Source organism: Cinclus cinclus, chromosome 24 (assembly GCF_963662255.1).
Source record: "Cinclus cinclus chromosome 24, bCinCin1.1, whole genome shotgun sequence".
In the NCBI taxonomy this organism is placed as follows: domain Eukaryota; kingdom Metazoa; phylum Chordata; class Aves; order Passeriformes; family Cinclidae; genus Cinclus; species Cinclus cinclus.
The window spans coordinates 5498330-5518998 of NC_085069.1; the positions used below are offsets into that span (position 1 = coordinate 5498330).

The following is a 20669-nucleotide window of genomic DNA, read 5'->3' on the forward strand; positions in this document are numbered from 1 at the left end:
GGGCGGAGACAGCGCGGGCGGGAAACTCCCCCCGCGCGCGCGCCCCCTTCACCCCTCCCCCGCTCACCGGAAGTGGCCGCGGGCGGAAAGGCGGGAAAATTCCTTATTACCCAAAAGTCGCATAAATTCACCTCAAACAAGCGGCGGATTGCCAACAGCACCCTGGGAACAGCGCTGGGGGGACACGCCGTCGTTGTCTGTGGTCGTTTCCTCCCTCCGCTCGTCTGTGGCCGCAGCGACAGCGATCAGATCGAATCTTGCTGTGCTGCTTTTTAATATTCGCCGACATTTTCCGCTGCCTTTTGGCTGAAGCTCCCAAACACAGCTGTGCTGCCTGTAAACACCCGCCCCTGCTCCTACGAGCCCTTTGAACCCCTGTAAGTAGCAACATATGGCCGAAGTAAGGCTGTAAAGAGTTGAATTTAAATAGGAATAATTACAAAACGGAGGTTTGGAGGTTGTTTCCCCCCTCCCTCAGGAAGCCGGGGTTTGGTGACCCCACAGCTCCATCCCCTGCCGCTCCCTCACAGCTCCCTGTGGGCGCCCGGCCGGAGGTGTTTGTGGAAAGGGACTTTTCCCTGAGGTAAAAACCGGCCTGATAAATTGTTTTGTGTGAGTAGCATCAGCTGTGAGACGTCCTTTAGGAATTTTATGTAGGTTTTGGGGTTCGGGTCCTTCATTTCAGCTCTTTAGCCACGAGTTTTTTGGTAGCTCGAGGGAGAGGGGTCCCGGCGGAGGACGCAGCCTGGCCCATCCTTTGGCCTAAAGGATGTCCAAATCTGACTCAAAATCGCAGGGGAAAAAAAAAAAGCTAAAAAAATAACCACTTTCATCAAGTATTGAAGCCTGAGGAGCAAATCCAGGTTGGAGTAAGGAAAAAAACCCCTAAATTTTAGTGTTTTCCCCCTCTGTTGGGAGCCAATCCCCTCACACCACAACCCGGCCGACAACAACAACAAGCGCAGGGACCCTCAGCTCTGCTTTATAATCACATTATTCTCTAATTTAAGTGGTTTTAGAACCAATTGGCACCATCAATCTTACGTAGAGCCTTTATCGTAGCTAGGAACGCTTTTTAAAGCAGAAATTTTCGGTTAGGGCTAACAAAAGGTGACTCCATGGGTCTGCTCAATGCTCTAAGATTTGCCATCCCCCACTTCAGCTTGTACTTGAAAACTCTTATTTTATTTTCTTCCACTCTTATGTTGCCTTAATTTTTTTACCACCAAAAAAAAAAAAAAAATCAGGAAAAAAACAAAACAAAACAAATGAAAACCCCCATGGAGTTAATATTCAAAGCCACTGGGTTGATGCTCCTGGTGATGAGGAAGGGAAAGGGAAACATCCCAAACCAATCTGAAGAGTAAACACTCTTTTTTTTTTTTTTTTTCTTTTTTTGCAATAAATATTTGCCAAACGCTAACACAGGGCTCGGAGAAATATCAGGACTAAAGTGCATCCATTAACAGGAGTTTAGCGACTGCTTAAGGGCAGCAAGGGTGGAAGTCGATGCTTTCTGCCTTGTAAACAAATTAGTTTATAGGGACAAATAAGATGAGCCTTCTTAGCTGATATTGTTAAATATTTAACATTTGCCTTTCAATTTCCAGTGTGGATTAAGCAGTTCTCCAAACACCGGTGTCCCAGCAGCAGATGGAGATGCACAGCTCTGGCTCCACTCCCTCAGAAAATAATAATAATAATAATAAAAAAAACCCACTTTAAGTCAAAGAGGAAGCAAATGGGAGCTTTCAAGGAAGGCTTTAAAACTGGTTGTTTGCTCTCATTTTTATTTACATTAATTTTATCTAGCTCTGCTGTCTAGTAAAACAGTGATAATCAATTTAACCTCGACCAGGTTGGACAGAAAAAGAAAAATATTGGACAAATCCTTCATAAAAAACCTCGCTGGTGGCGAAGTATTTTTCCTTCCACAACTGGAGAGCAAAGGTAAGATTTAAAAAAAAAAAAAAAACCCACAAACCACTGAAAAATCCTACAAATCCTTACAGCTCCAGACAGAAAGGAGAGTGGGAAGAGAGAAAAGTATCATAGGATTGCAACTTTTGCAATTTTTAATGCCTGGATCAGAAATATGCATCAGATTTAGCCAAGTTTAGTGGTGCCTGATGATAAACAGGGAACGGGCTGATTTTTGTGTAGACCACGAGGAATTTAGATGGAATCCACAATTCTGCGTGTGAAAGTCCTTGCTTTTAGAAGATAAACATTTGTAATATAATTTTATCTCCAGGTGATTTTTCTTCAAGCTATTTTGTCGATTTACCCTCCCAAAATCCTAAACCCACTCATTTCACCAGCACTCACATTTCCTCCCAAACCCTGTGAAAATTTTCAGCTGCTTCAGCGAGCCAGAAATATCCCACAGCTAAATTAAAAATGCTCCCGGCGACATCTAAAAATTCCTTAAATGTACAATTCCCCTGTCTCCCCAGAGCCGGGAGAACTTTTCCCAAAATTCCCCTGATTTCTCAGCACAGAGCCCTCATTGTGGAGGGTGTTGACAGGGAGGGTGTTTGGGGTTTGTTGTCTGTAATTTCTTGGTCGGTTTTGAATCCCGGGAACAATGGGGTTTGTTCTCCGGGAGAATTTCCCACTGCTGGGATGTTGAAGTGTAGCCTGGAGGGGGATCCAGGGATGCTCCAGCCAGCTCCTGGAATTATCCCAGAGCACTTGGCATCCCCTCAGCTGCTGGAATCGGGGAACGATGTGAAAAATCTCAAGTCAGAACAGAAATTTTAAGACGCAGCGAGTCCCAGTGTTGCCTGGCATTGTGAAGTGTGGCTGTTCTAGACACCCAAAACCCAGAAGGTGAATCAAATAATTCCATTTATTGATTCTTTCAGAGCTCATTTGCAACCCCTGGTGATTTTAGAAAATTCCGAGGCACTGATATTTTCAGGGCAACGCTGCGTCATTTATTTTTATATCACATTATGTTAAATTAAGCCTTGCACCAACTCGGTGCTGCAGGAAAAGAAGGGTTTGAAGCATCATTTTGATGCTTTAAATCCTCGGTTTGGTCCTACACCATCAGTAATTATCACTCGAAGAGAAACGGTGATGATCCTTTCAATAACAGCCCTGAAATTTCGGTGTTCTGCTGCATAATTAGTGTGACAAATTAAAGCCATGTCGTTAATGGCTGTAGCTTGTACCCTCACGGGTAAATCCCCAAGAATTCCCTTCTCCAGAACTGATTTTCTCATTTTCTGTGCCCTCAGTGCTTTTGTCCCTTCCTCCCCCTTAAATCAGCTGAACCCTCCGTTCCCCCCAACCTTCTTTTACCCATTTCCACCCCCTGAATTATTAGCTAGAACACATTTTTATTCCTCGTGCACTAAAAGTCATTTCTGGAATTGCTTTCACTAAATCCACTTTATCCCACGCACACAGACGAGATTTTCACTCCAAGGGAATCATTTCCTCTCAGCCTCCTCCCGGGAGCCTTTTCCTCCGTACAAAATCAGACTTTAATCTCTTTTTATTTTATTTTTTTAATTATTTTTTTTTGTTTGTTTGTTTGTTTGTTTGTTTGTTTGTTTTTTTTTCTCCAGGTTAAGTTTATGGGAACACTGAAACAATGACCTCGAGCTGCACCTCGGTCCCCAGACAGAAGCAGAGGAGGAGGAGGAGGAGGAGGAGGAGGAGGAGGAGCCGAGGCCGCAGGAATTCCCAGGCTCTGTCAGCACTGGGAGATTTCCAAATACTCCCCTTAGAGATCTTCCAAATGGTGCTGAATTATCTCTCAGGTAATCAGAAACATCGATATCTGAAACTTACCTTCCATTTTTTTGTTTCTTCTTTTTATTGTTTGCAAAGAAATGACGAAGATTTAGAGTTTTTTTTTTTTTAATTATTATTTAAAATGTTGTCGCCTTTCAGTTAAGTGATTTTAAATTGAAATGTGAATTTTCAGCTTTTTTAAGTAAGGAAAAACAAACGAACAAACCAAAATAACCTCTGAGTTACGGGAAAAAAAAAAAAAACAAATCTTTGTGTGTCCCACCTAAAAATCTCTGAGTTATAGAAAAAAAAAATCTTTGTGTGTCTCACTTAAAAATATCTGGATTATGGAAAAAAAATTTCTGTGTGTTCCACGTAAAAAACCTCAGAGTTATGGAAAAAATTCCTTCATGTCCCACCTAAAAATCTCTGATTTATGGGAAAAAAAATCTCTGTGTGTCCCACCAAAAAACCTCTGATTTATGGGAAAAAAATTCTTCATGTCCCACCTAAAAACCTCTGAGTTATGGGAAAAAAAATCTCTGTGTGTCCCACCTAAAAATCTCTGATTTATGGGAAAAAAATTCTTCATGTCCCACCTAAAAATCTCTGATTTATGGGAAAAAATCCTGCATGTCCCACCTAAAAATCTCTGATTTATGGGAAAAAATCCTTCATGTCCCACCTAAAAATCTCTGATTTATGGGAAAAAATCCTGCATGTCCCACCTAAAAATCTCTGATTTATGGGAAAAAATTCTTCATGTCCCACCTAAAAATCTCTGATTTATGGAAAAAAATCCTTCATGTCCCACCTAAAAATCTCTGATTTATGGGAAAAAATCCTTCATGTCCCACCTAAAAATCTCTGATTTATGGAAAAAAATCCTTCATGTCCCACCTAAAAATCTCTGATTAATGGGAAAAACATCCTTCATGTCCCACCTAAAAATCTCTGATTTATGGGAAAAAATCCTTCATGTCCCACCTAAAAATCTCTGATTTATGGGAAAAAATCCTTCATGTCCCACCTAAAAATCTCTGATTTATGGGAAAAAAAATCTCTGTGTCCCACCTAAAAATTCCCAAGTTATGCTAAAAAATCCCCACATGTCCCACCTAAAAATCTCTGATTTATGGGAAAAAATCCCTGTGTGTCCCACCTAAAAATCTCTGATTTATGGAATAAAAATCCCCACATGTCCCACCTAAAAACCTCTGATTTATGGAATAAAAATCCTTCATGTCCCACCTAAAAACCTCTGATTTATGGAATAAAAATCCCTGTGTGTCCCACCCAAAAAAAAAAACCTCTTGAGTTACACAAAAAAAAATCCTTCACGTGCCACACCCACGATCTCTGCCAAGTTGTTTTTCCTATCAGATGTGAAAAATCACCCCTTAGATCCCTGAACTTGGAACTCCTCCACCTCTCCCTCAAAGCAGATCAACACCAACTCATTGATAAAAAAAAAAAAAAAAAATTAAAAATAATCTCATTTCTTACCTTTCTTTTTGAATCCACGGACCCGGAGATCTTCATTTGGGTTTTACCCTCGCAGTGGGGATTTAGGATTTTTTTTTTAGGTGGGGTTTTGTTTATTTTGTTTTAATTTTTTATTTTTTTTTTTTAATTTTGCAGTGAAGGATATCAGCGTGCTGAGTTTGGTGTCCAAAAGCATCAGTGGTGGTGTCATTAATTATATCTGCACCTCATCAGGGAGTCACAGGATGCTGCTGCAGGATTTCCATCAGCTCCCCAGCCCAGGAGAAGGAGCCTCCATCCTGGAGCACTACAGAGCTCTGGGTGAGAGTAAATCCCACGTGGAGTTGTGTTCCAGGAAAAGGGAGTGAGGAGGATGCGGTCCAAAAGAAAAGCAAGAACAAAATGCAAACAAAAACAAAAAAAAAAAAAAAAAAACCCAAAAACAAACAAAAAAAAAAAAAAAAAAACAAAAAAAAAACAAAAAAAAACCAAAAAAAACCAAAAAAACCCCAAAAAACAACAAAAAAACCCAAAAAAAACAAAAAAACCAACCAAACAAAAAACCAACAAAAAACCAACAAAAAACAAACAAAACAAACAAACAAAAACAAACAAAAACAAACAAACAAAAACAAAACAAACAAAAACAAAACAAAAAACAACCAAGCAAAACAACAACAAAAAAACAAAAAAAAAATAAAGAACCAAACAAAAAAAAACAACAAAAAACAACAAAAAACCTCAAAACAAAGCAAAAAAAACCCAAAAAACAAACAAAAAAACAAAAAACAAAACAAACAAAAAAGCAAACCAAAAAAACCAACCCAACAAAAAAACCAAAACAAAAAAAACCAAAAAACAAACAAAAAAACCCAAAAACAAAACAAACCAAAAAACCCCCCCAAAAAACAAAAAACCCCAACCAAACAAAAAAAAACAAAAAAACCCAAAAACAAAAACGCCAAACAAAAAAAACCCCAAAACAAAACAAAAAACCAAACCAAAACAAAAAAAACCACAAAAAACCCCAAAACCACACCAAAACAAAACAAAAAATCCAAAAACACAAAAAAACAAAAAGAAAAAACCACAAAAAACAAAAAACCCCCAAAAATAAAAAAAACCAAAAAAATTCCAAAAACACAAAACAAAAACAAAAAAACCAAAAACAACCACAAAAAGAAAAAAAACCCCAAAAATAAAAAAAAAAACCAAAAACAAAAATCCAAAAACACAAACCAAAAAAACCCACAAAAAACAAAAAAACCCCACAAGAAATAAAAAACCCCAAAAAATAAAATCCAGAAACACAAACAAAAAAACAAAAACAAAAAAAAAACGAAAACAGAAAACCACAAAAAACAAAAAAACCCCAAAAAAATATAAAAAACAAAAAAAAGCCAAAAAAACCAAAAAAAATCAAAAAACCCAACCAAACAAAAAAAACACAAACAAAAAAAATTGCAAAAAAACCCAATTAAAAAGAAAACCAAAAAAGCCAAAAAACAAAAAAACCAAAAAAATCCCCCAAAAAACAAAAAAATAAAAAAACCCCAAACAATCAAAAAAAACACAAACAAAAAAATGCGAAGAAAACCCAAATAAAAACAAACCAAAAAAGAAAAAAAAAACAAAAAACCCCCCCAAAAAATCCCAAAAAATCCCAAAAAAACAAAAAAATCAAAAAAACCCAAACAAACAAAAAAAATCACAAACAAAAAAAAAGCAAAAAAAAACCAAATAAAAAAAAAAACAAAAAAGCCAAAAAAAAAAACCAAAAAATCCCCCAAAAACAAAAAGATAAAAAAAACCAACCAAACAAAAAAAACCACAAACAAAAAAAATGCAAAAAACCCCAAATAAAAATCCAAAAAAGCAAAAAAAAAAACCCAAAAAAATCCCCAAAAAACCCAAAAAAATCAAAAAAACCCAACCAAACAAACAAAAAAAAACAAACAAAAAAATGCAAAAAAAAACAAATTAAAAAAAACAAAAAAGCAAAAAACAAAAAAAAAACCCAAAAAAATCCCAAAAAACCAAAAAAAAATAAAAACCCCCCAACCAAACAAAAAAAAATCACAAACAAAAAAAATGCAAAAAAACCCAAATAAAAATCCAAAAAAGCCAAAAAAACAAAGAAAAAACCCAAAAAATCCCAAAAAACCAAAAATAATCAAAAAACCCAACCAAACAAAAAAAAATCACAAACAAAAAAAATGCAAAAAAACCCCAAATAAAAATCCAAAAAAGCCAAAAAAACAAAGAAAAAACCCAAAAAATCCCAAAAAACCAAAAATAATCAAAAAACCCAACCAAACAAAAAAAAAATCACAAACAAAAAAATGCAAAAAAACCCCAAATAAAAATCCAAAAAAGCCAAAAAAACAAAGAAAAAACCCAAAAAATCCCAAAAAACCAAAAATAATCAAAAAACCCAACCAAACAAAAAAAAATCACAAACAAAAAAAATGCAAAAAAACCCCAAATAAAAATCCAAAAAAGCCAAAAAAACAAAGAAAAAACCCAAAAAATCCCAAAAAACCAAAAAAAATAAAAAAACCCAACCAAACAAAAAAAAAAATCACAAACAAAAAAATGCAAAAAAAACCCAAATAAAAATCCAAAAAAGCCAAAAAAACAAAGAAAAAACCAAAAAAATCCCAAAAAACCAAAAATAATCAAAAAACCCAACCAAACAAAAAAAAATCACAAACAAAAAAAATGCAAAAAAAACCCCAAAAAGCCAAAAAACAAACAAAAAAAAATCCCCAAAAAACAAAAAAAAATCAAAAGAACCCAACCAAACAAAAAAAATCACAAACAAAAAAAATGCAAAAAAAACCCCAAAAAGCCAAAAAACAAACAAAAAAAAATCCCCAAAAAACAAAAAAAAATCAAAGAACCCAACCAAACAAAAAAAATCACAAACAAAAAAAATGCCAAAAAAAAAAAATTAAAAAAACACAAAAAACCAAACAAAAAAACCCAAAAAACAAACAAAAAACAACCACAAAAAACCCCAAACAAACAAAAAAAACCCAAAAAACAAACAAAAAACAACAACAAAAAACCCCAAACAAACAAAAAAAACCCAAAAAACAAAAAACAACAACAAAAAACCCCAAACAAACAAAAAAAAACCCCAAAAAACAAACAAAAAACAACAACAAAAAACCCCAAACAAAAAAAAAAACCCAAAAAACAAACAAAAAACAACAACAAAAAACCCCAAACAAACAAAAAAAACCCAAAAAACAAACAAAAAACAACAACAAAAAACCCCAAACAAACAAAAAAAACCCCAAAAAACAAACAAAAAACAACAACAAAAAACCCCAAACAAACAAAAAAACCCAAAAAACAAACAAAAAACAACAACAAAAACCCCCAAACAAACAAAAAAACCCAAAAAACAAACAAAAAACAACAAAAAACCCCAAACAAACAAAAAAAACCCCAAAAAACAAACAAAAAACAACAAAAAACCCCAAACAAACAAAAAAAAAACCAAAAAACAAACAAAAAACAACAACAAAAAACCCCAAACAAACAAAAAAAAACCCAAAAAACAAACAAAAAACAACAACAAAAAACCCCAAACAAACAAAAAAAAACCCAAAAAACAAACAAAAAACAACCACAAAAAACCCCAAACAAACAAAAAAAAAACCCAAAAAACAAACAAAAAACAACAACAAAAAACCCCAAACAAACAAAAAAAAAACCCAAAAAACAAACAAAAAACAACAACAAAAAACCCCAAACAGACAAAAAAACCCCAAAAAACAAACAAAAAACAACAACAAAAAACCCCAAACAAACAAAAAAACCCCAAAAAACAAACAAAAAACAACAACAAAAAACCCCAAACAAACAAAAAAACCCCAAAAAACAAACAAAAAACAACAAAAAACCCCAAACAGACAAAAAAACCCCAAAAAACAAACAAAAAACAACAACAAAAAACCCCAAACAAACAAAAAAAACCCAAAAAACAAACAAAAAACAACAACAAAAAACCCCAAACAAACAAAAAAAACCCCAAAAAACAAACAAAAAACAACAACAAAAAACCCCAAACAAACAAAAAAAACCCAAAAAACAAACAAAAAACAACAACAAAAAACCCCAAACAAACAAAAAAAAAAAAACCCAAAAAACAAACAAAAAACAACAACAAAAAACCCCAAACAAACAAAAAAAACCCAAAAAACAAACAAAAAACAACAAAAAACCCCAAACAAACAAAAAAAACCCAAAAAACAAACAAAAAACAACAACAAAAAACCCCAAACAAACAAAAAAAAAACCCAAAAAACAAACAAAAAACAACAAAAAACCCCAAACAAACAAAAAAAACCCAAAAAACAAACAAAAAACAACAAAAAACCCCAAACAAACAAAAAAAAAACCCAAAAAACAAACAAAAAACAACAACAAAAAACCCCAAACAAACAAAAAAAAACCCAAAAAACAAACAAAAAACAACAACAAAAAACCCCAATCAAACAAAAAAAAACCCAAAAAACAAACAAAAAACAACCACAAAAAACCCCAAACAAAAAAAAAACCCAAAAAACAAACAAAAAACAACAACAAAAAACCCCAAACAAACAAAAAAAACCCAAAAAACAAACAAAAAACAACAACAAAAAACCCCAAACAGACAAAAAAACCCCAAAAAACAAACAAAAAACAACAACAAAAAACCCCAAACAGACAAAAAAAACCCAAACAAAGCAAAGAGTGAGAATAAGAGAAAAGAGAGAAAGTGGAAATGACAGAACGATGAGAGGGGAAAGGAGCGAGTGAGGAAACGGGGAAGGAAAAGCCCAGAAAATGGGAACTGCAAGGACGGAAAAATCCCAAAGCAAAGCAAGGAAAGGGACAAAAGGCAAAGAAAATCCAGAAGGAGCATCAGGGGGTGGTGACGGAACGGTGGAAATGCAGGAAACGCTGCTACTACTGGTACTGCTACTGATAGTAACGCTACTACTGATAGTAACACTGCTAGTAACACTGCTACTGACACTGCTACTGATAGTAACACTACTACTGGTACTGCTACTGATAGTAACACTGCTACTGATAGTAACACTGCTACTGATAGTAACACTGCTACTGATAGTAACACTGCTAGTAACACTGCTACTGACACTGCTACTGATAGTAACACTGCTACTGATAGTAACACTGCTAGTAACACTGCTACTGACACTGCTACTGATAGTAACACTGCTACTGATAGTAACACTACTACTGGTACTGCTACTGATAGTAACACTGCTACTGATAGTAACACTACTACTGGTACTGCTACTGATAGTAACGCTACTACTGATAGTAACACTGCTAGTGACACTGCTACTGATAGTAACACTGCTACTGATAGTAACGCTACTACTGGTACTGCTACTGATAGTAACGCTGCTACTGATAGTAACGCTGCTACTGACACTGCTACTGACACTGCTACTGATAGTAACACTACTACTGATAGTAACACTGCTACTGATAGTAACACTGCTACTGATAGTAACACTGCTACTGATAGTAACGCTGCTACTGATAGTAACACTGCTAGTGATAGTAACACTACTACTGGTACTGCTACTGATAGTAACGCTACTACTGATAGTAACACTGCTACTGATAGTAACACTACTACTGGTACTGCTACTGATAGTAACACTGCTACTGATAGTAACGCTACTACTGATAGTAACGCTGCTACTGATAGTAACACTGCTACTGATAGTAACACTGCTACTGATAGTAACACTGCTACTGATAGTAACGCTGCTACTGATAGTAACACTGCTAGTGATAGTAACACTACTACTGGTACTGCTACTGATAGTAACGCTACTACTGATAGTAACACTACTACTGGTACTGCTACTGATAGTAACGCTACTACTGATAGTAACACTGCTAGTGACACTGCTACTGATAGTAACACTGCTACTGATAGTAACACTACTACTGGTACTGCTACTGATAGTAACGCTACTACTGATAGTAACACTGCTACTGATAGTAACACTACTACTGGTACTGCTACTGATAGTAACACTACTACTGGTACTGGTACTGATAGTAACACTGCTACTGATAGTAACGCTACTACTGATAGTAACACTGCTACTGATAGTAACACTACTACTGATAGTAACACTGCTACTGATAGTAACGCTACTAGTGATAGTAACACTGCTACTGATAGTAACGCTGCTACTGATAGTAACACTGCTACTGATAGTAACGCTACTACTGATAGTAACGCTGCTAGTGATAGTAACGCTACTACTGATAGTAACACTACTACTGATAGTAACACTGCTACTGATAGTAACACTGCTACTGATAGTAACACTACTACTGGTACTGCTACTGATAGTAACGCTACTACTGATAGTAACACTGCTACTGATAGTAACGCTACTACTGATAGTAACACTACTACTGATAGTAACACTGCTACTGATAGTAACACTGCTACTGATAGTAACACTACTAGTGACACTGCTACTGACACTACTACTGATAGTAACACTGCTACTGATAGTAACGCTACTACTGATAGTAACGCTACTACTGATAGTAACACTGCTACTGATAGTAACACTGCTACTGATAGTAACACTACTACTGGTACTGCTACTGATAGTAACGCTACTACTGATAGTAACGCTACTAGTGATAGTAACACTGCTACTGATAGTAACACTACTAGTGATAGTAACACTGCTACTGATAGTAACGCTACTACTGATAGTAACACTGCTACTGATAGTAACACTGCTACTGATAGTAACGCTACTACTGATAGTAACGCTACTACTGATAGTAACGCTACTACTGATAGTAACACTGCTACTGACACTACTACTGATAGTAACACTGCTACTGATAGTAACGCTACTACTGATAGTAACGCTACTAGTGATAGTAACACTGCTACTGATAGTAACACTGCTACTGACACTACTACTGCTACTGCTACTACTGCCACTACCTCCCTTTTCCCCCTGGATTTTTTTTCCCTGTCCCTCCCTTTTCCCCCTGGATTTTTTTCCCTGTCCCTCCCTTTTCCCCCTGGATTTTTTTTCCCTGTCCCCCCCTTTTCCCCCTGGATTTTTTCCCCTGTCCCTCCCTTTTCCCCCTGGATTTTTTTTCCCTGTCCCCCCCTTTTCCCCCTGGATTTTTTCCCTGTCCCTCCCTTTTCCCCCTGGATTTTTTTCCCTGTCCCCCCCTTTTCCCCCTGGATTTTTTTCCCTGTCCCTCCCTTTTCCCCCTGGATTTTTTTTCCCTGTCCCCCCCTTTTCCCCCTGGATTTTTTTCCCTGTCCCTCCCTTTTCCCCCTGGATTTTTTTCCCTGTCCCTCCCTTTTCCCCCTGGATTTTTTTTCCCTGTCCCCCCCTTTTCCCCCTGGATTTTTTTCCCTGTCCCCCCCTTTTCCCCCTGGATTTTTTTCCCTCCCTACCTCCCTTTTCCCCCTGGATTTTTTTCCCTGTCCCTCCCTTTTCCCCCTGGATTTTTTTTCCCTGTCCCCCCCTTTTCCCCCTGGATTTTTTGGCCCCCCTGAGGATGCTGCAGCAGTGTCTGAGCAGCCCCAGATCAGTGTTTTGAAGCCCTTTCCCACAGGACTGCTGCTCAAGAGGTGCACCCTGCTGCTGCCCACCAGGGACAGGCTCAAGTACGTGCACAAGGTGCTCTCAGGGGTAAGTCCCATCATTCCAAAATGATTTTTTTTTTTTTTTAATGCCTTTTCTAGAAATTTTTGTACCCTCGCTACCCTTAGCATGAACATAATTTGTAATTCTGATCACTGAGCAGAGTTCTGGAGACCAAACATCCTCCAAGCAGGAGAAAAACCTTGGAAAAGCAAGGTTCTCTCTGGGTTACATCCTGTAAATTAAAGATTTGGCCAATCCAGGAGGGAATTCATGAATCAGGGAATATCTCATTATTCATCCAAGCCTCCCATTGGTTTGATATGGAAATTTTGGGCTGGAAATGAGGAAAAAATGGCTCACAGGAAGAGTGACTGGGCACTGGATGTGCTGCCAGGGAGGTGTTGAAGTCAAGGCTGGCACTGGTGCCTGCTTTATCCAGCAGCAGCTCTTGGCTCCTGGGCTGCACTTGGTGTCCTCAAAGGTCTTTTGCACCCTGCTTAATTCTGTGATTGCTGTGATTGCTGTGATTGCTGTGATTCTGTTATTCTGTGATTCTGTGATTCTGTGATTCTGTTATTTGTGTTATTCTGTTATTTCTGTGATTCTGTGATTGCTGTGATTGCTGTGATTCTGTGATTCTGTGATTCTGTTATTCTGTGATTGCTGTGATTGCTGTGATTCTGTGATTCTGTGATTCTGTGATTCTGTGATTCTGTTATTTGTGTTATTCTGTTATTTCTGTGATTCTGTTATTCTGTTATTTCTGTGATTGCTGTGATTGCTGTGATTGCTGTGATTCTGTTATTTCTGTGATTCTGTGATTCTGTGATTCTGTTATTTGTGTTATTCTGTTATTTCTGTGATTCTGTGATTGCTGTTATTTGTGTTATTCTGTTATTTCTGTGATTCTGTGATTGCTGTTATTTGTGTTATTCTGTTATTTCTGTGATTCTGTTATTCTGTTATTTCTGTGATTCTGTGATTGCTGTGATTGCTGTGATTCTGTGATTCTGTTATTTGTGTTATTCTGTTATTTCTGTCATTCTGTGATTCTGTGATTTCTGTGATTCTGCAATTCTGTGATTTCTGTTATTCTGTAATTCTGTGATTCTGTGATTTCTGTTATTCTGTAATTGTGTGATTCTGTGATTTCTGTGATCCTGTGATTCTGTGATTTCTGTGATCCTGTGATTTCTGTCATTCTGTGATTCTGTGATTTCTGTTATTCTGTAATTCTGTGATTTCTGTGATCCTGTGATTATGTGATTCTGTGATTTCTGTGATTCTGCTATTTCTGTGATCCTGTGATTTCTGTTATTTCTGAAAATGAGGTTTTTCTCCCCAATCCCCTTTTGCACACCCCCAGTTTCCACTCAACGCTAAACCCTAAAACACCTACCACAACTCATTTCAATACCTCACTTCCACAAAACTCCCATAACTCACACAAAGAGGGGAGTCGATCCTGAACCTCTCTGAACTGAGGGACACGAGGAGCACAGAGAATTTCCAATCACAGCAATTAAATATTGAGCAATTGGGACAAATGACTGCTGTTTGCTCTTGCAGGTCTCCTGTTTCAAGCTGAATGGTTGTGCCAGTCCTCTGCACTGCCTGGGCTTGCAGTGCTATGGGGTGTTCCTACAGGTACAGTATCCCCATGGACACAGGGCAAGGAGCACAAATTAAAAAAAAAAACAAAAAAACCCAAACAAATAATCTAAATTAATTGGCGTTCTGCGAGATTTTTAGAAGTATATTTTATTTTATTTTTTTTTTAATGATTTGGGGGTGTTGTTTATTCACACAGTTCTCTGAGTTTTCTTTCTGGTGGTGAAATTTGACTGCTGAGAATTCTTTGCCCTGGATTTCACTCCCAGCCAGTCTGGGTTTTGCAATAAATTAATAATAAATTACCAATTTATTACCTAAGAAGACAGGGGAGAAAAGGAGAATTTTATCCCACAGCTCCAAGAGCAGAGATGCTTTAGCTTCCAGGGAAATGACTCCACACATCAGAATAGTTTCTGCTGCTGGCAGCTTCAAATTAATGCAAAACAAATATAAAAATAAAAATCCTCCCTTAGAAGAGGGAGGTTATTGATGCTGGGATATTTTGTAGCAAGTACTTCCCACTTAAGAGTCAGAAATCAGATTTTGGGACGACCTCAGCAGTTTTTGGAGGCATCAGGCTGATAAATTCCTGCTTTCTAATGCTTCAAATCATGTTAGAAAGTTTCTTCTGTGGCCAATTTCATTTCCAGGCAGCGCCTTCCCTGCCCTCCGCTCAGGTACGACCCTCCCTCCCCTCCCTCCCCTGCGAGCCTGCGGCATAAATGGTGTTTATCTGCTGGGAGCACTGCCTGTGACAACCGAATTTCTGCTTCACCTCCTTTTTTTTTTCCCCTGCGTTTCCCCTCCCGTCAGATCCTGACCGCGGGCTGGGATGAGCTCGAGTGCCACCGGGTGTTCAACTTCCTCTGGGAGCTCAGCAATTTAGCCAGGAAAGTGCAGACTGTGGTCAGCAGCAAACCAGGTAACCCAGAAATCCCCCCCAAAAAAAGGAAACAAAACCAAAAAACCCCAAAGTGCCAGCCCGGGGAGGGAAGGAAATGGTTCTGGATCGCTGCAGATGGAATGGGGGTGGGACTGAGGTTCAGCCTTGGGCTCCTGACCCTGGAATCACAGAAAAATCCCAGCGAATTCTGGGTTTTCACCTCCATGGACGCGGCTGTTTGCTCCTGCCCAAGGGCAGAGTGGAGCGCTTTTTTTTTGTTCTGTTTTGTTTTGTTTTGTTTTTAATTCTCATTTGTCTTCAGAGGCCTTTATGGATTTTAAATTATCCCATTATCAATCCAAAGCATCACTTGGGTCTCTTCTTTAACGTGGATTTGAATCTTTCCTGCTCTAGGCCAGTGCAATCGATGGGAAAAGAACCCGATTTGAAATAAAACCAAGCGGTGAAAAGTGAGGTTTAACATTTCTGAATCCCGACGTCGATGGGACAAACTCCTCCCAAGAAATTCTCCCATTTCCCAGCGTAGAACAGGGAATTTGAACGCAGAACAGGGAACAGCCTCATCACCCTGCCCCCCACCCATCACCAAAAAAAAAAAAAAAATAAACCAAACCCCCACAACCCTCATGGGTACTCCCAGAGGATTCACCCGCAGATCCCACCACCCGAATTCCAGCAAAGCATCCAAATTCAGGCAGCGAGAGACGAAAAAGGGAATGAAACGTGTTACGAGCAGCCTCCCCTCTTGCCCTCCGACGGAGCAGCGGTACCCCGGGAGCAGCGGGGCTCGGGCCCTCGCTGACCCAGCCGGTTTTGCAGGCAGTGCCCGGAGGCTGGAGCTGCGGATCCGCCTGTACTGCCGGGGGGTGCTGCTGGCCGGGAGCCGCCGCGGCGACTCCGCCTTTTGGCTCACGCGTATCCTCAAACCCTGGCCCATGGTGAACCAGGCCCGCCTGCTCTACATCATCTTCGGACCCGTGTCCTCCCGCGATGGTGAGCAAAAAGGGAGGGTCCTAGAGAAGAGGTTTTGCGGTGGGAAAACACGAGAAATGTGACGGTGTTGGAATAGAGGGGTCGGGGAATGGGTTGGGTTGGAAGGGATCCTAAAGCCCGCACGGTGCCTCGTGGGTAGGGCCACCCTCTCCTGTCCCAGGGTGCTCCAAATCCAGTCCAGTCTGGCCTGGGACGCTTCCGGGGATCCAGGGGCAGCCACAGCTTCTCTGGGAAATCCATTCCAGCCTCTCGCCTCCCTCACAGGGTCCTCCCTGGGAGGAATCCCTTCCCTGGGAGGAATCCCTTCCCTGGGAGGATTCCCTTCCCTGGGAGGATTCCCTTCCTTTGGAGGAATCCCTTCCCTGGGAGGATTCCCTTCCCTGGGAGGATTCCCTTCCCTGGGAGGATTCCCTTCCTTTGGAGGATTCCCTTCCCTGGGAGGATTCCCTTCCCTGGGAGGATTCCCTTCCTTTGGAGGATTCCCTTCCCTGGGAGGATTCCCTTCCTTTGGAGGATTCCCTTCCCTGGGAGGAATCCCTTCCTAAAACCCAATCTAAACCTGCCCTCTGTCCATCTGAAGCCACTGGAGCCATTGCATTGCCTGGGGAAAAAATAGTTCTGCTCAACCAGACATCATCAACGTACAGAAAATATCTAAATTATACACACACTTGTGTAAGTTCCAGTTCAGTGAAGAAATTAAATGACACCTCTGTTCCTCTACTCTCCCCTGCTTGGGGTAGATTTAAATCCACCTCAAAGAAGCACCCATTTCCCTGAAGGAAGACACATTTTCTCACTTAATTATTAAACCTGGGTTTAAGTTTGACTCACAGTTCCTGCTAAAATGACAGATGGAAAATAACCACAAAGCCTCAGTGGTGTCACCCGAATTCCTCTCCTCTGCCTCTGCTGTGAGGCTGAGTTTAGCAACTTCCTTGTTTAAAAAACTGTCACTCACTAGCAATTGTGATTGATATATCACTCAGGACATGTGGTCTGGCAGAAAATGATAGAAGGACCAACAGATGAGACCAGTCTGAAGGGTTTAGCTGATGCAATTAAGCTGCTGTATGGTACAGAAGCTAGAGAATGGACAGCAGATGATGTTATCAGTCTTGTGGATGAGCTGTCAGGTGTGTTTTTGCCTTTATCATTAATCCCTGGGATTATGGATCCTCACATCCTCCAAACCCAGCTGTGTGCTGCAAAATTCCTCTCAGTAGCTGTGGCTTAACTGGAAAAGTCATCACACTGGGGAGCCAGGCTGGGATGAGAGAAACCCAGCGTCCCTTCCACATCCAGGCTGTCTTTCCCCATGGAGAAATCTTTTTAAGAATCCATGCAGACCTTTAAAACTCAAATCTTGCCTTGAATTATTCAGGAAACGTTTCCCAAACGTGCAAAATTCTCCTGAACGGTTTTTACCAGCTACACTGAGAGTTTTGGCTGAGGTTGTGTCACAGAGTTGGTGAGGAGAGCTTTAATTATCACAGCTCTAATTACCTGTGCAGTTTCACTGCTCCCCTCCCTGCTCGGAGGGGGCTGAAATCCTCTCTCCCCTCGTTCTGAAGTGGTTCCCCAGGAGTGGCTGATGGAGAACAACGCTCGGCTCCTCCTCCTCAGTGGGAACAGCATCTGCTTCACCTTCCTGGCCAGCAAAGCTGTGAATGGCAGAGCTGTGGAGCTGGCCAGGCTCATGGTCTTCATGGTTCTGGTGAGTACAGCTCAGCACAGACTCCCTGTCCCACATCTGCTGCCTCAGGCTGGAAAGGAATCCCCACCTGCTCCCACACACCAGGGATAAATCCACTCCTGGGTGCCCTTCCCATGGATAAATCCACTCCTGGGTGCTCCTCCCATGGATAAATCCAGCCCTGGGTGCTCCTCCCATGGATAAATCCAGCCCTGGGTGCTCCTCCCATGGATAAATCCACTCCTGGGTGCTCCTCCCATGGATAAATCCAGCCCTGGGTGCTCCTCCCATGGATAAATCCACTCCTGGGTGCTCCTCCCATGGATAAATCCAGCCCTGGGTGCTCCTCCCATGGATAAATCTACTCCTGGGTGCTCCTCCCAGGGATAAATCCAGCCCTGAGTGCTCCTCCCAGGGATAAATCCAGCCCTGGGTGCTCTGCCCAGGGATAAATCCACTCCTGGGTGCTCTTCCCATGGATAAATCCAGCCCTGGGTGCTCTGCCCAGGGATAAATCCACTCCTGGGTGCTCCTCCCAAGGATAAATCCAGCCCTGGGGGGTATTCCCAGGGATAAATCCACTCCTGGGTGCTCTGCCCAGGGATAAATCCAGCCCTGGGTGCCCTTCCCAGGGATAAATCCACTCCTGGGTGCTCCTCCCATGGATAAATCCAGCCCTGGGTGCTCCTCCCATGGATAAATCCAGCCCTGGGTGCTCCTCCCATGGATAAATCCACTCCTGGGTGCTCCTCCCATGGATAAATCCAGCCCTGGGTGCTCTTCCCATGGATAAATCCAGCCCTGGGTGCTCTGCCCAGGGATAAATCCAGCCCTGGGTGCTCCTCCCAGGGATAAATCCAGCCCTGGGTGCTCCTCCCATGGATAAATCCAGCCCTGGGTGCCCTTCCCATGGATAAATCCAGCCCTGGGTGCTTTTTCACCTCTCTGCTCCCTGTCCAGCACATCCCTGAGGAGAAGCACCACCCGCAAATGGTTCAGAATTCCCTTTGTGCCAGCAAGAACAATCCCTGTGTCCTTGTCACACCCCAACTGATCCAGAACCAATAGTGAATGCTAAGATTTGATCTTGCACCATAAAATCTGAGTTTTTATTCCTTCCTTTGCCCTCCAGGTGTGTGAGAAGGACCTGTACTGCATGGACTGGGCAGTGAAGATGATGCAGAAGGTCTGCAAAGTTTTCAGCACTCCCTGGGAGAGAAACAACTTCCTGGAGTGCCTGGAGAACGCCTTTGCTCACATGCTCATGGACATGCTGCAGGCAGTGCTGGCTGGTAAGGCTCAGCCCCTGGGCCTGGGCCAGCTCCTGGACCAGTTCTGGAGCCAACCGTGGCAGCCAGAGCAGCCTGGCCTTCCCTCCCTCCCCAGGCAGGGCAGTCCTGCAGAGCCTGAGGGCTTTAAGGACATCGAAGCACGGATTTCCAGAGTTTCAGAATGGTTTGGGTGGGAAGGGGCCTTAAAATGTCACTCCTGTCATGGGCAGGGACACCTCCCACTGTCCCAGGTGGCTCCAAGCCCTGCCCAGTCTGGCCTTGGACACTGCCAAGGATCCAGGGGCAGCCAAAGCTGCTGGGGGCAACAAAAATCACCAAGCAAGTGTCATAATTGGGAAGAAATATTTATCTTAAATTACTTCTCTTGCTAAGGGATCCCTGTTGCCATGGGGTGGTGAAACCAACAGTGGTTTAAAATCTGTCCCACCAGAAAGCTGAGCCCAAAGTCCTTTTTGGGCTGAGCCTAAACCTGCACCAGCAGCAGCTGCTGCCTCTCCTCAGCCCTGCTGGAGCCTCAGGTGGAACTGAGCTGGAGCGAGGAACACCCAGCTCAGCTGAGCTCAGCTCAGCTCAGCTCCTTGTCTGGCACACACCATTGTCCCTGGGTGTCCCTGGACAGGCTGGGGAAGGAGTCTGGCACAGCTCCTGCTCTGCTGCCAGGGGGCAGAGCCCGAGGATAAATCCCAGCACAGAGCGCTGAGGAGGCTGCTGCTCCCTCTGCTGAGAGCTCTGCCCCAGGGAGATTCAGGATTCGCCTCCTGAGCTTCACTGGCTGAGCTCCTGAGCTTCAGTGCTCCTTTGCTGTGCTTTCTGTGCCCTGCAGGGGAGCGGGATGAGGAGGACAGCAGCTTCCTGAACCTCTTCCACCTGATGAATGCACAGGCCAACTTCCACAAGGAAATCCTCTACATGGCCGTGGGCAACACCAGCGGCACCACCTGAGTTCCACAGCCCCTTCCTCTGCTCCTGCTGGATCTCTCTTCCCTCTCCTTTGAGCATTTGCAAAGAAATCTCTGATTATTTCTTAAATCCCCATCCCAGTAAGAGCTGGGGTGGCAGAAGCTGAGCTCAGCCGAGCCAGGCCAGCTGAGTGAGCTCATGGAGGGCTTGGGGAGTGGAATTCCATTGCACGTGCTCTGCTCCTCCAGGGAAGAGGGCTGGGGCCTCTCCTTTGGGAACTCCAACTGCGTTCTTTTCCCACTGTGCATGTTTGCACACACCATTAAAATGACATGGTTTCCAGAGTTGATGTGCAGGCA

At 41.3% G+C, this 20669-nt stretch overlaps 1 protein-coding gene across 1 annotated transcript; it reads left to right on the top strand.

Moving 5' to 3' along the window:
- Nucleotides 1-355: 355 nt before the first annotated feature.
- Nucleotides 356-20352, top strand: FBXO47 (F-box protein 47). Its single transcript, XM_062508312.1, has 12 exons — nucleotides 356-377; nucleotides 1859-1950; nucleotides 3579-3773; nucleotides 5389-5553; nucleotides 12880-12956; nucleotides 14481-14558; nucleotides 15339-15447; nucleotides 16249-16422; nucleotides 17412-17558; nucleotides 17997-18139; nucleotides 19251-19410; nucleotides 20234-20352. The coding sequence occupies exons 3-12, from the start codon at nucleotides 3605-3607 to the stop codon at nucleotides 20350-20352; spliced, it is 1341 nt and encodes a 446-aa protein (XP_062364296.1). The 5' UTR covers nucleotides 356-377; nucleotides 1859-1950; nucleotides 3579-3604.
- Nucleotides 20353-20669: the final 317 nt, after the last annotated feature.

Coding starts and splice junctions, on each gene's coding strand:
- FBXO47 (XM_062508312.1), top strand. CDS start 3,605: ATGACCTCGAGCTGCACCTCGGTCCCCAGACAGAAGCAGAGGAGGAGG. Junction 14,559..15,338: donor GCTATGGGGTGTTCCTACAG/GTACAGTATCCC, acceptor CCCTCCCGTCAG/ATCCTGACCGCGGGCTGGGA. Junction 17,559..17,996: donor TCTTGTGGATGAGCTGTCAG/GTGTGTTTTTGC, acceptor CTCGTTCTGAAG/TGGTTCCCCAGGAGTGGCTG.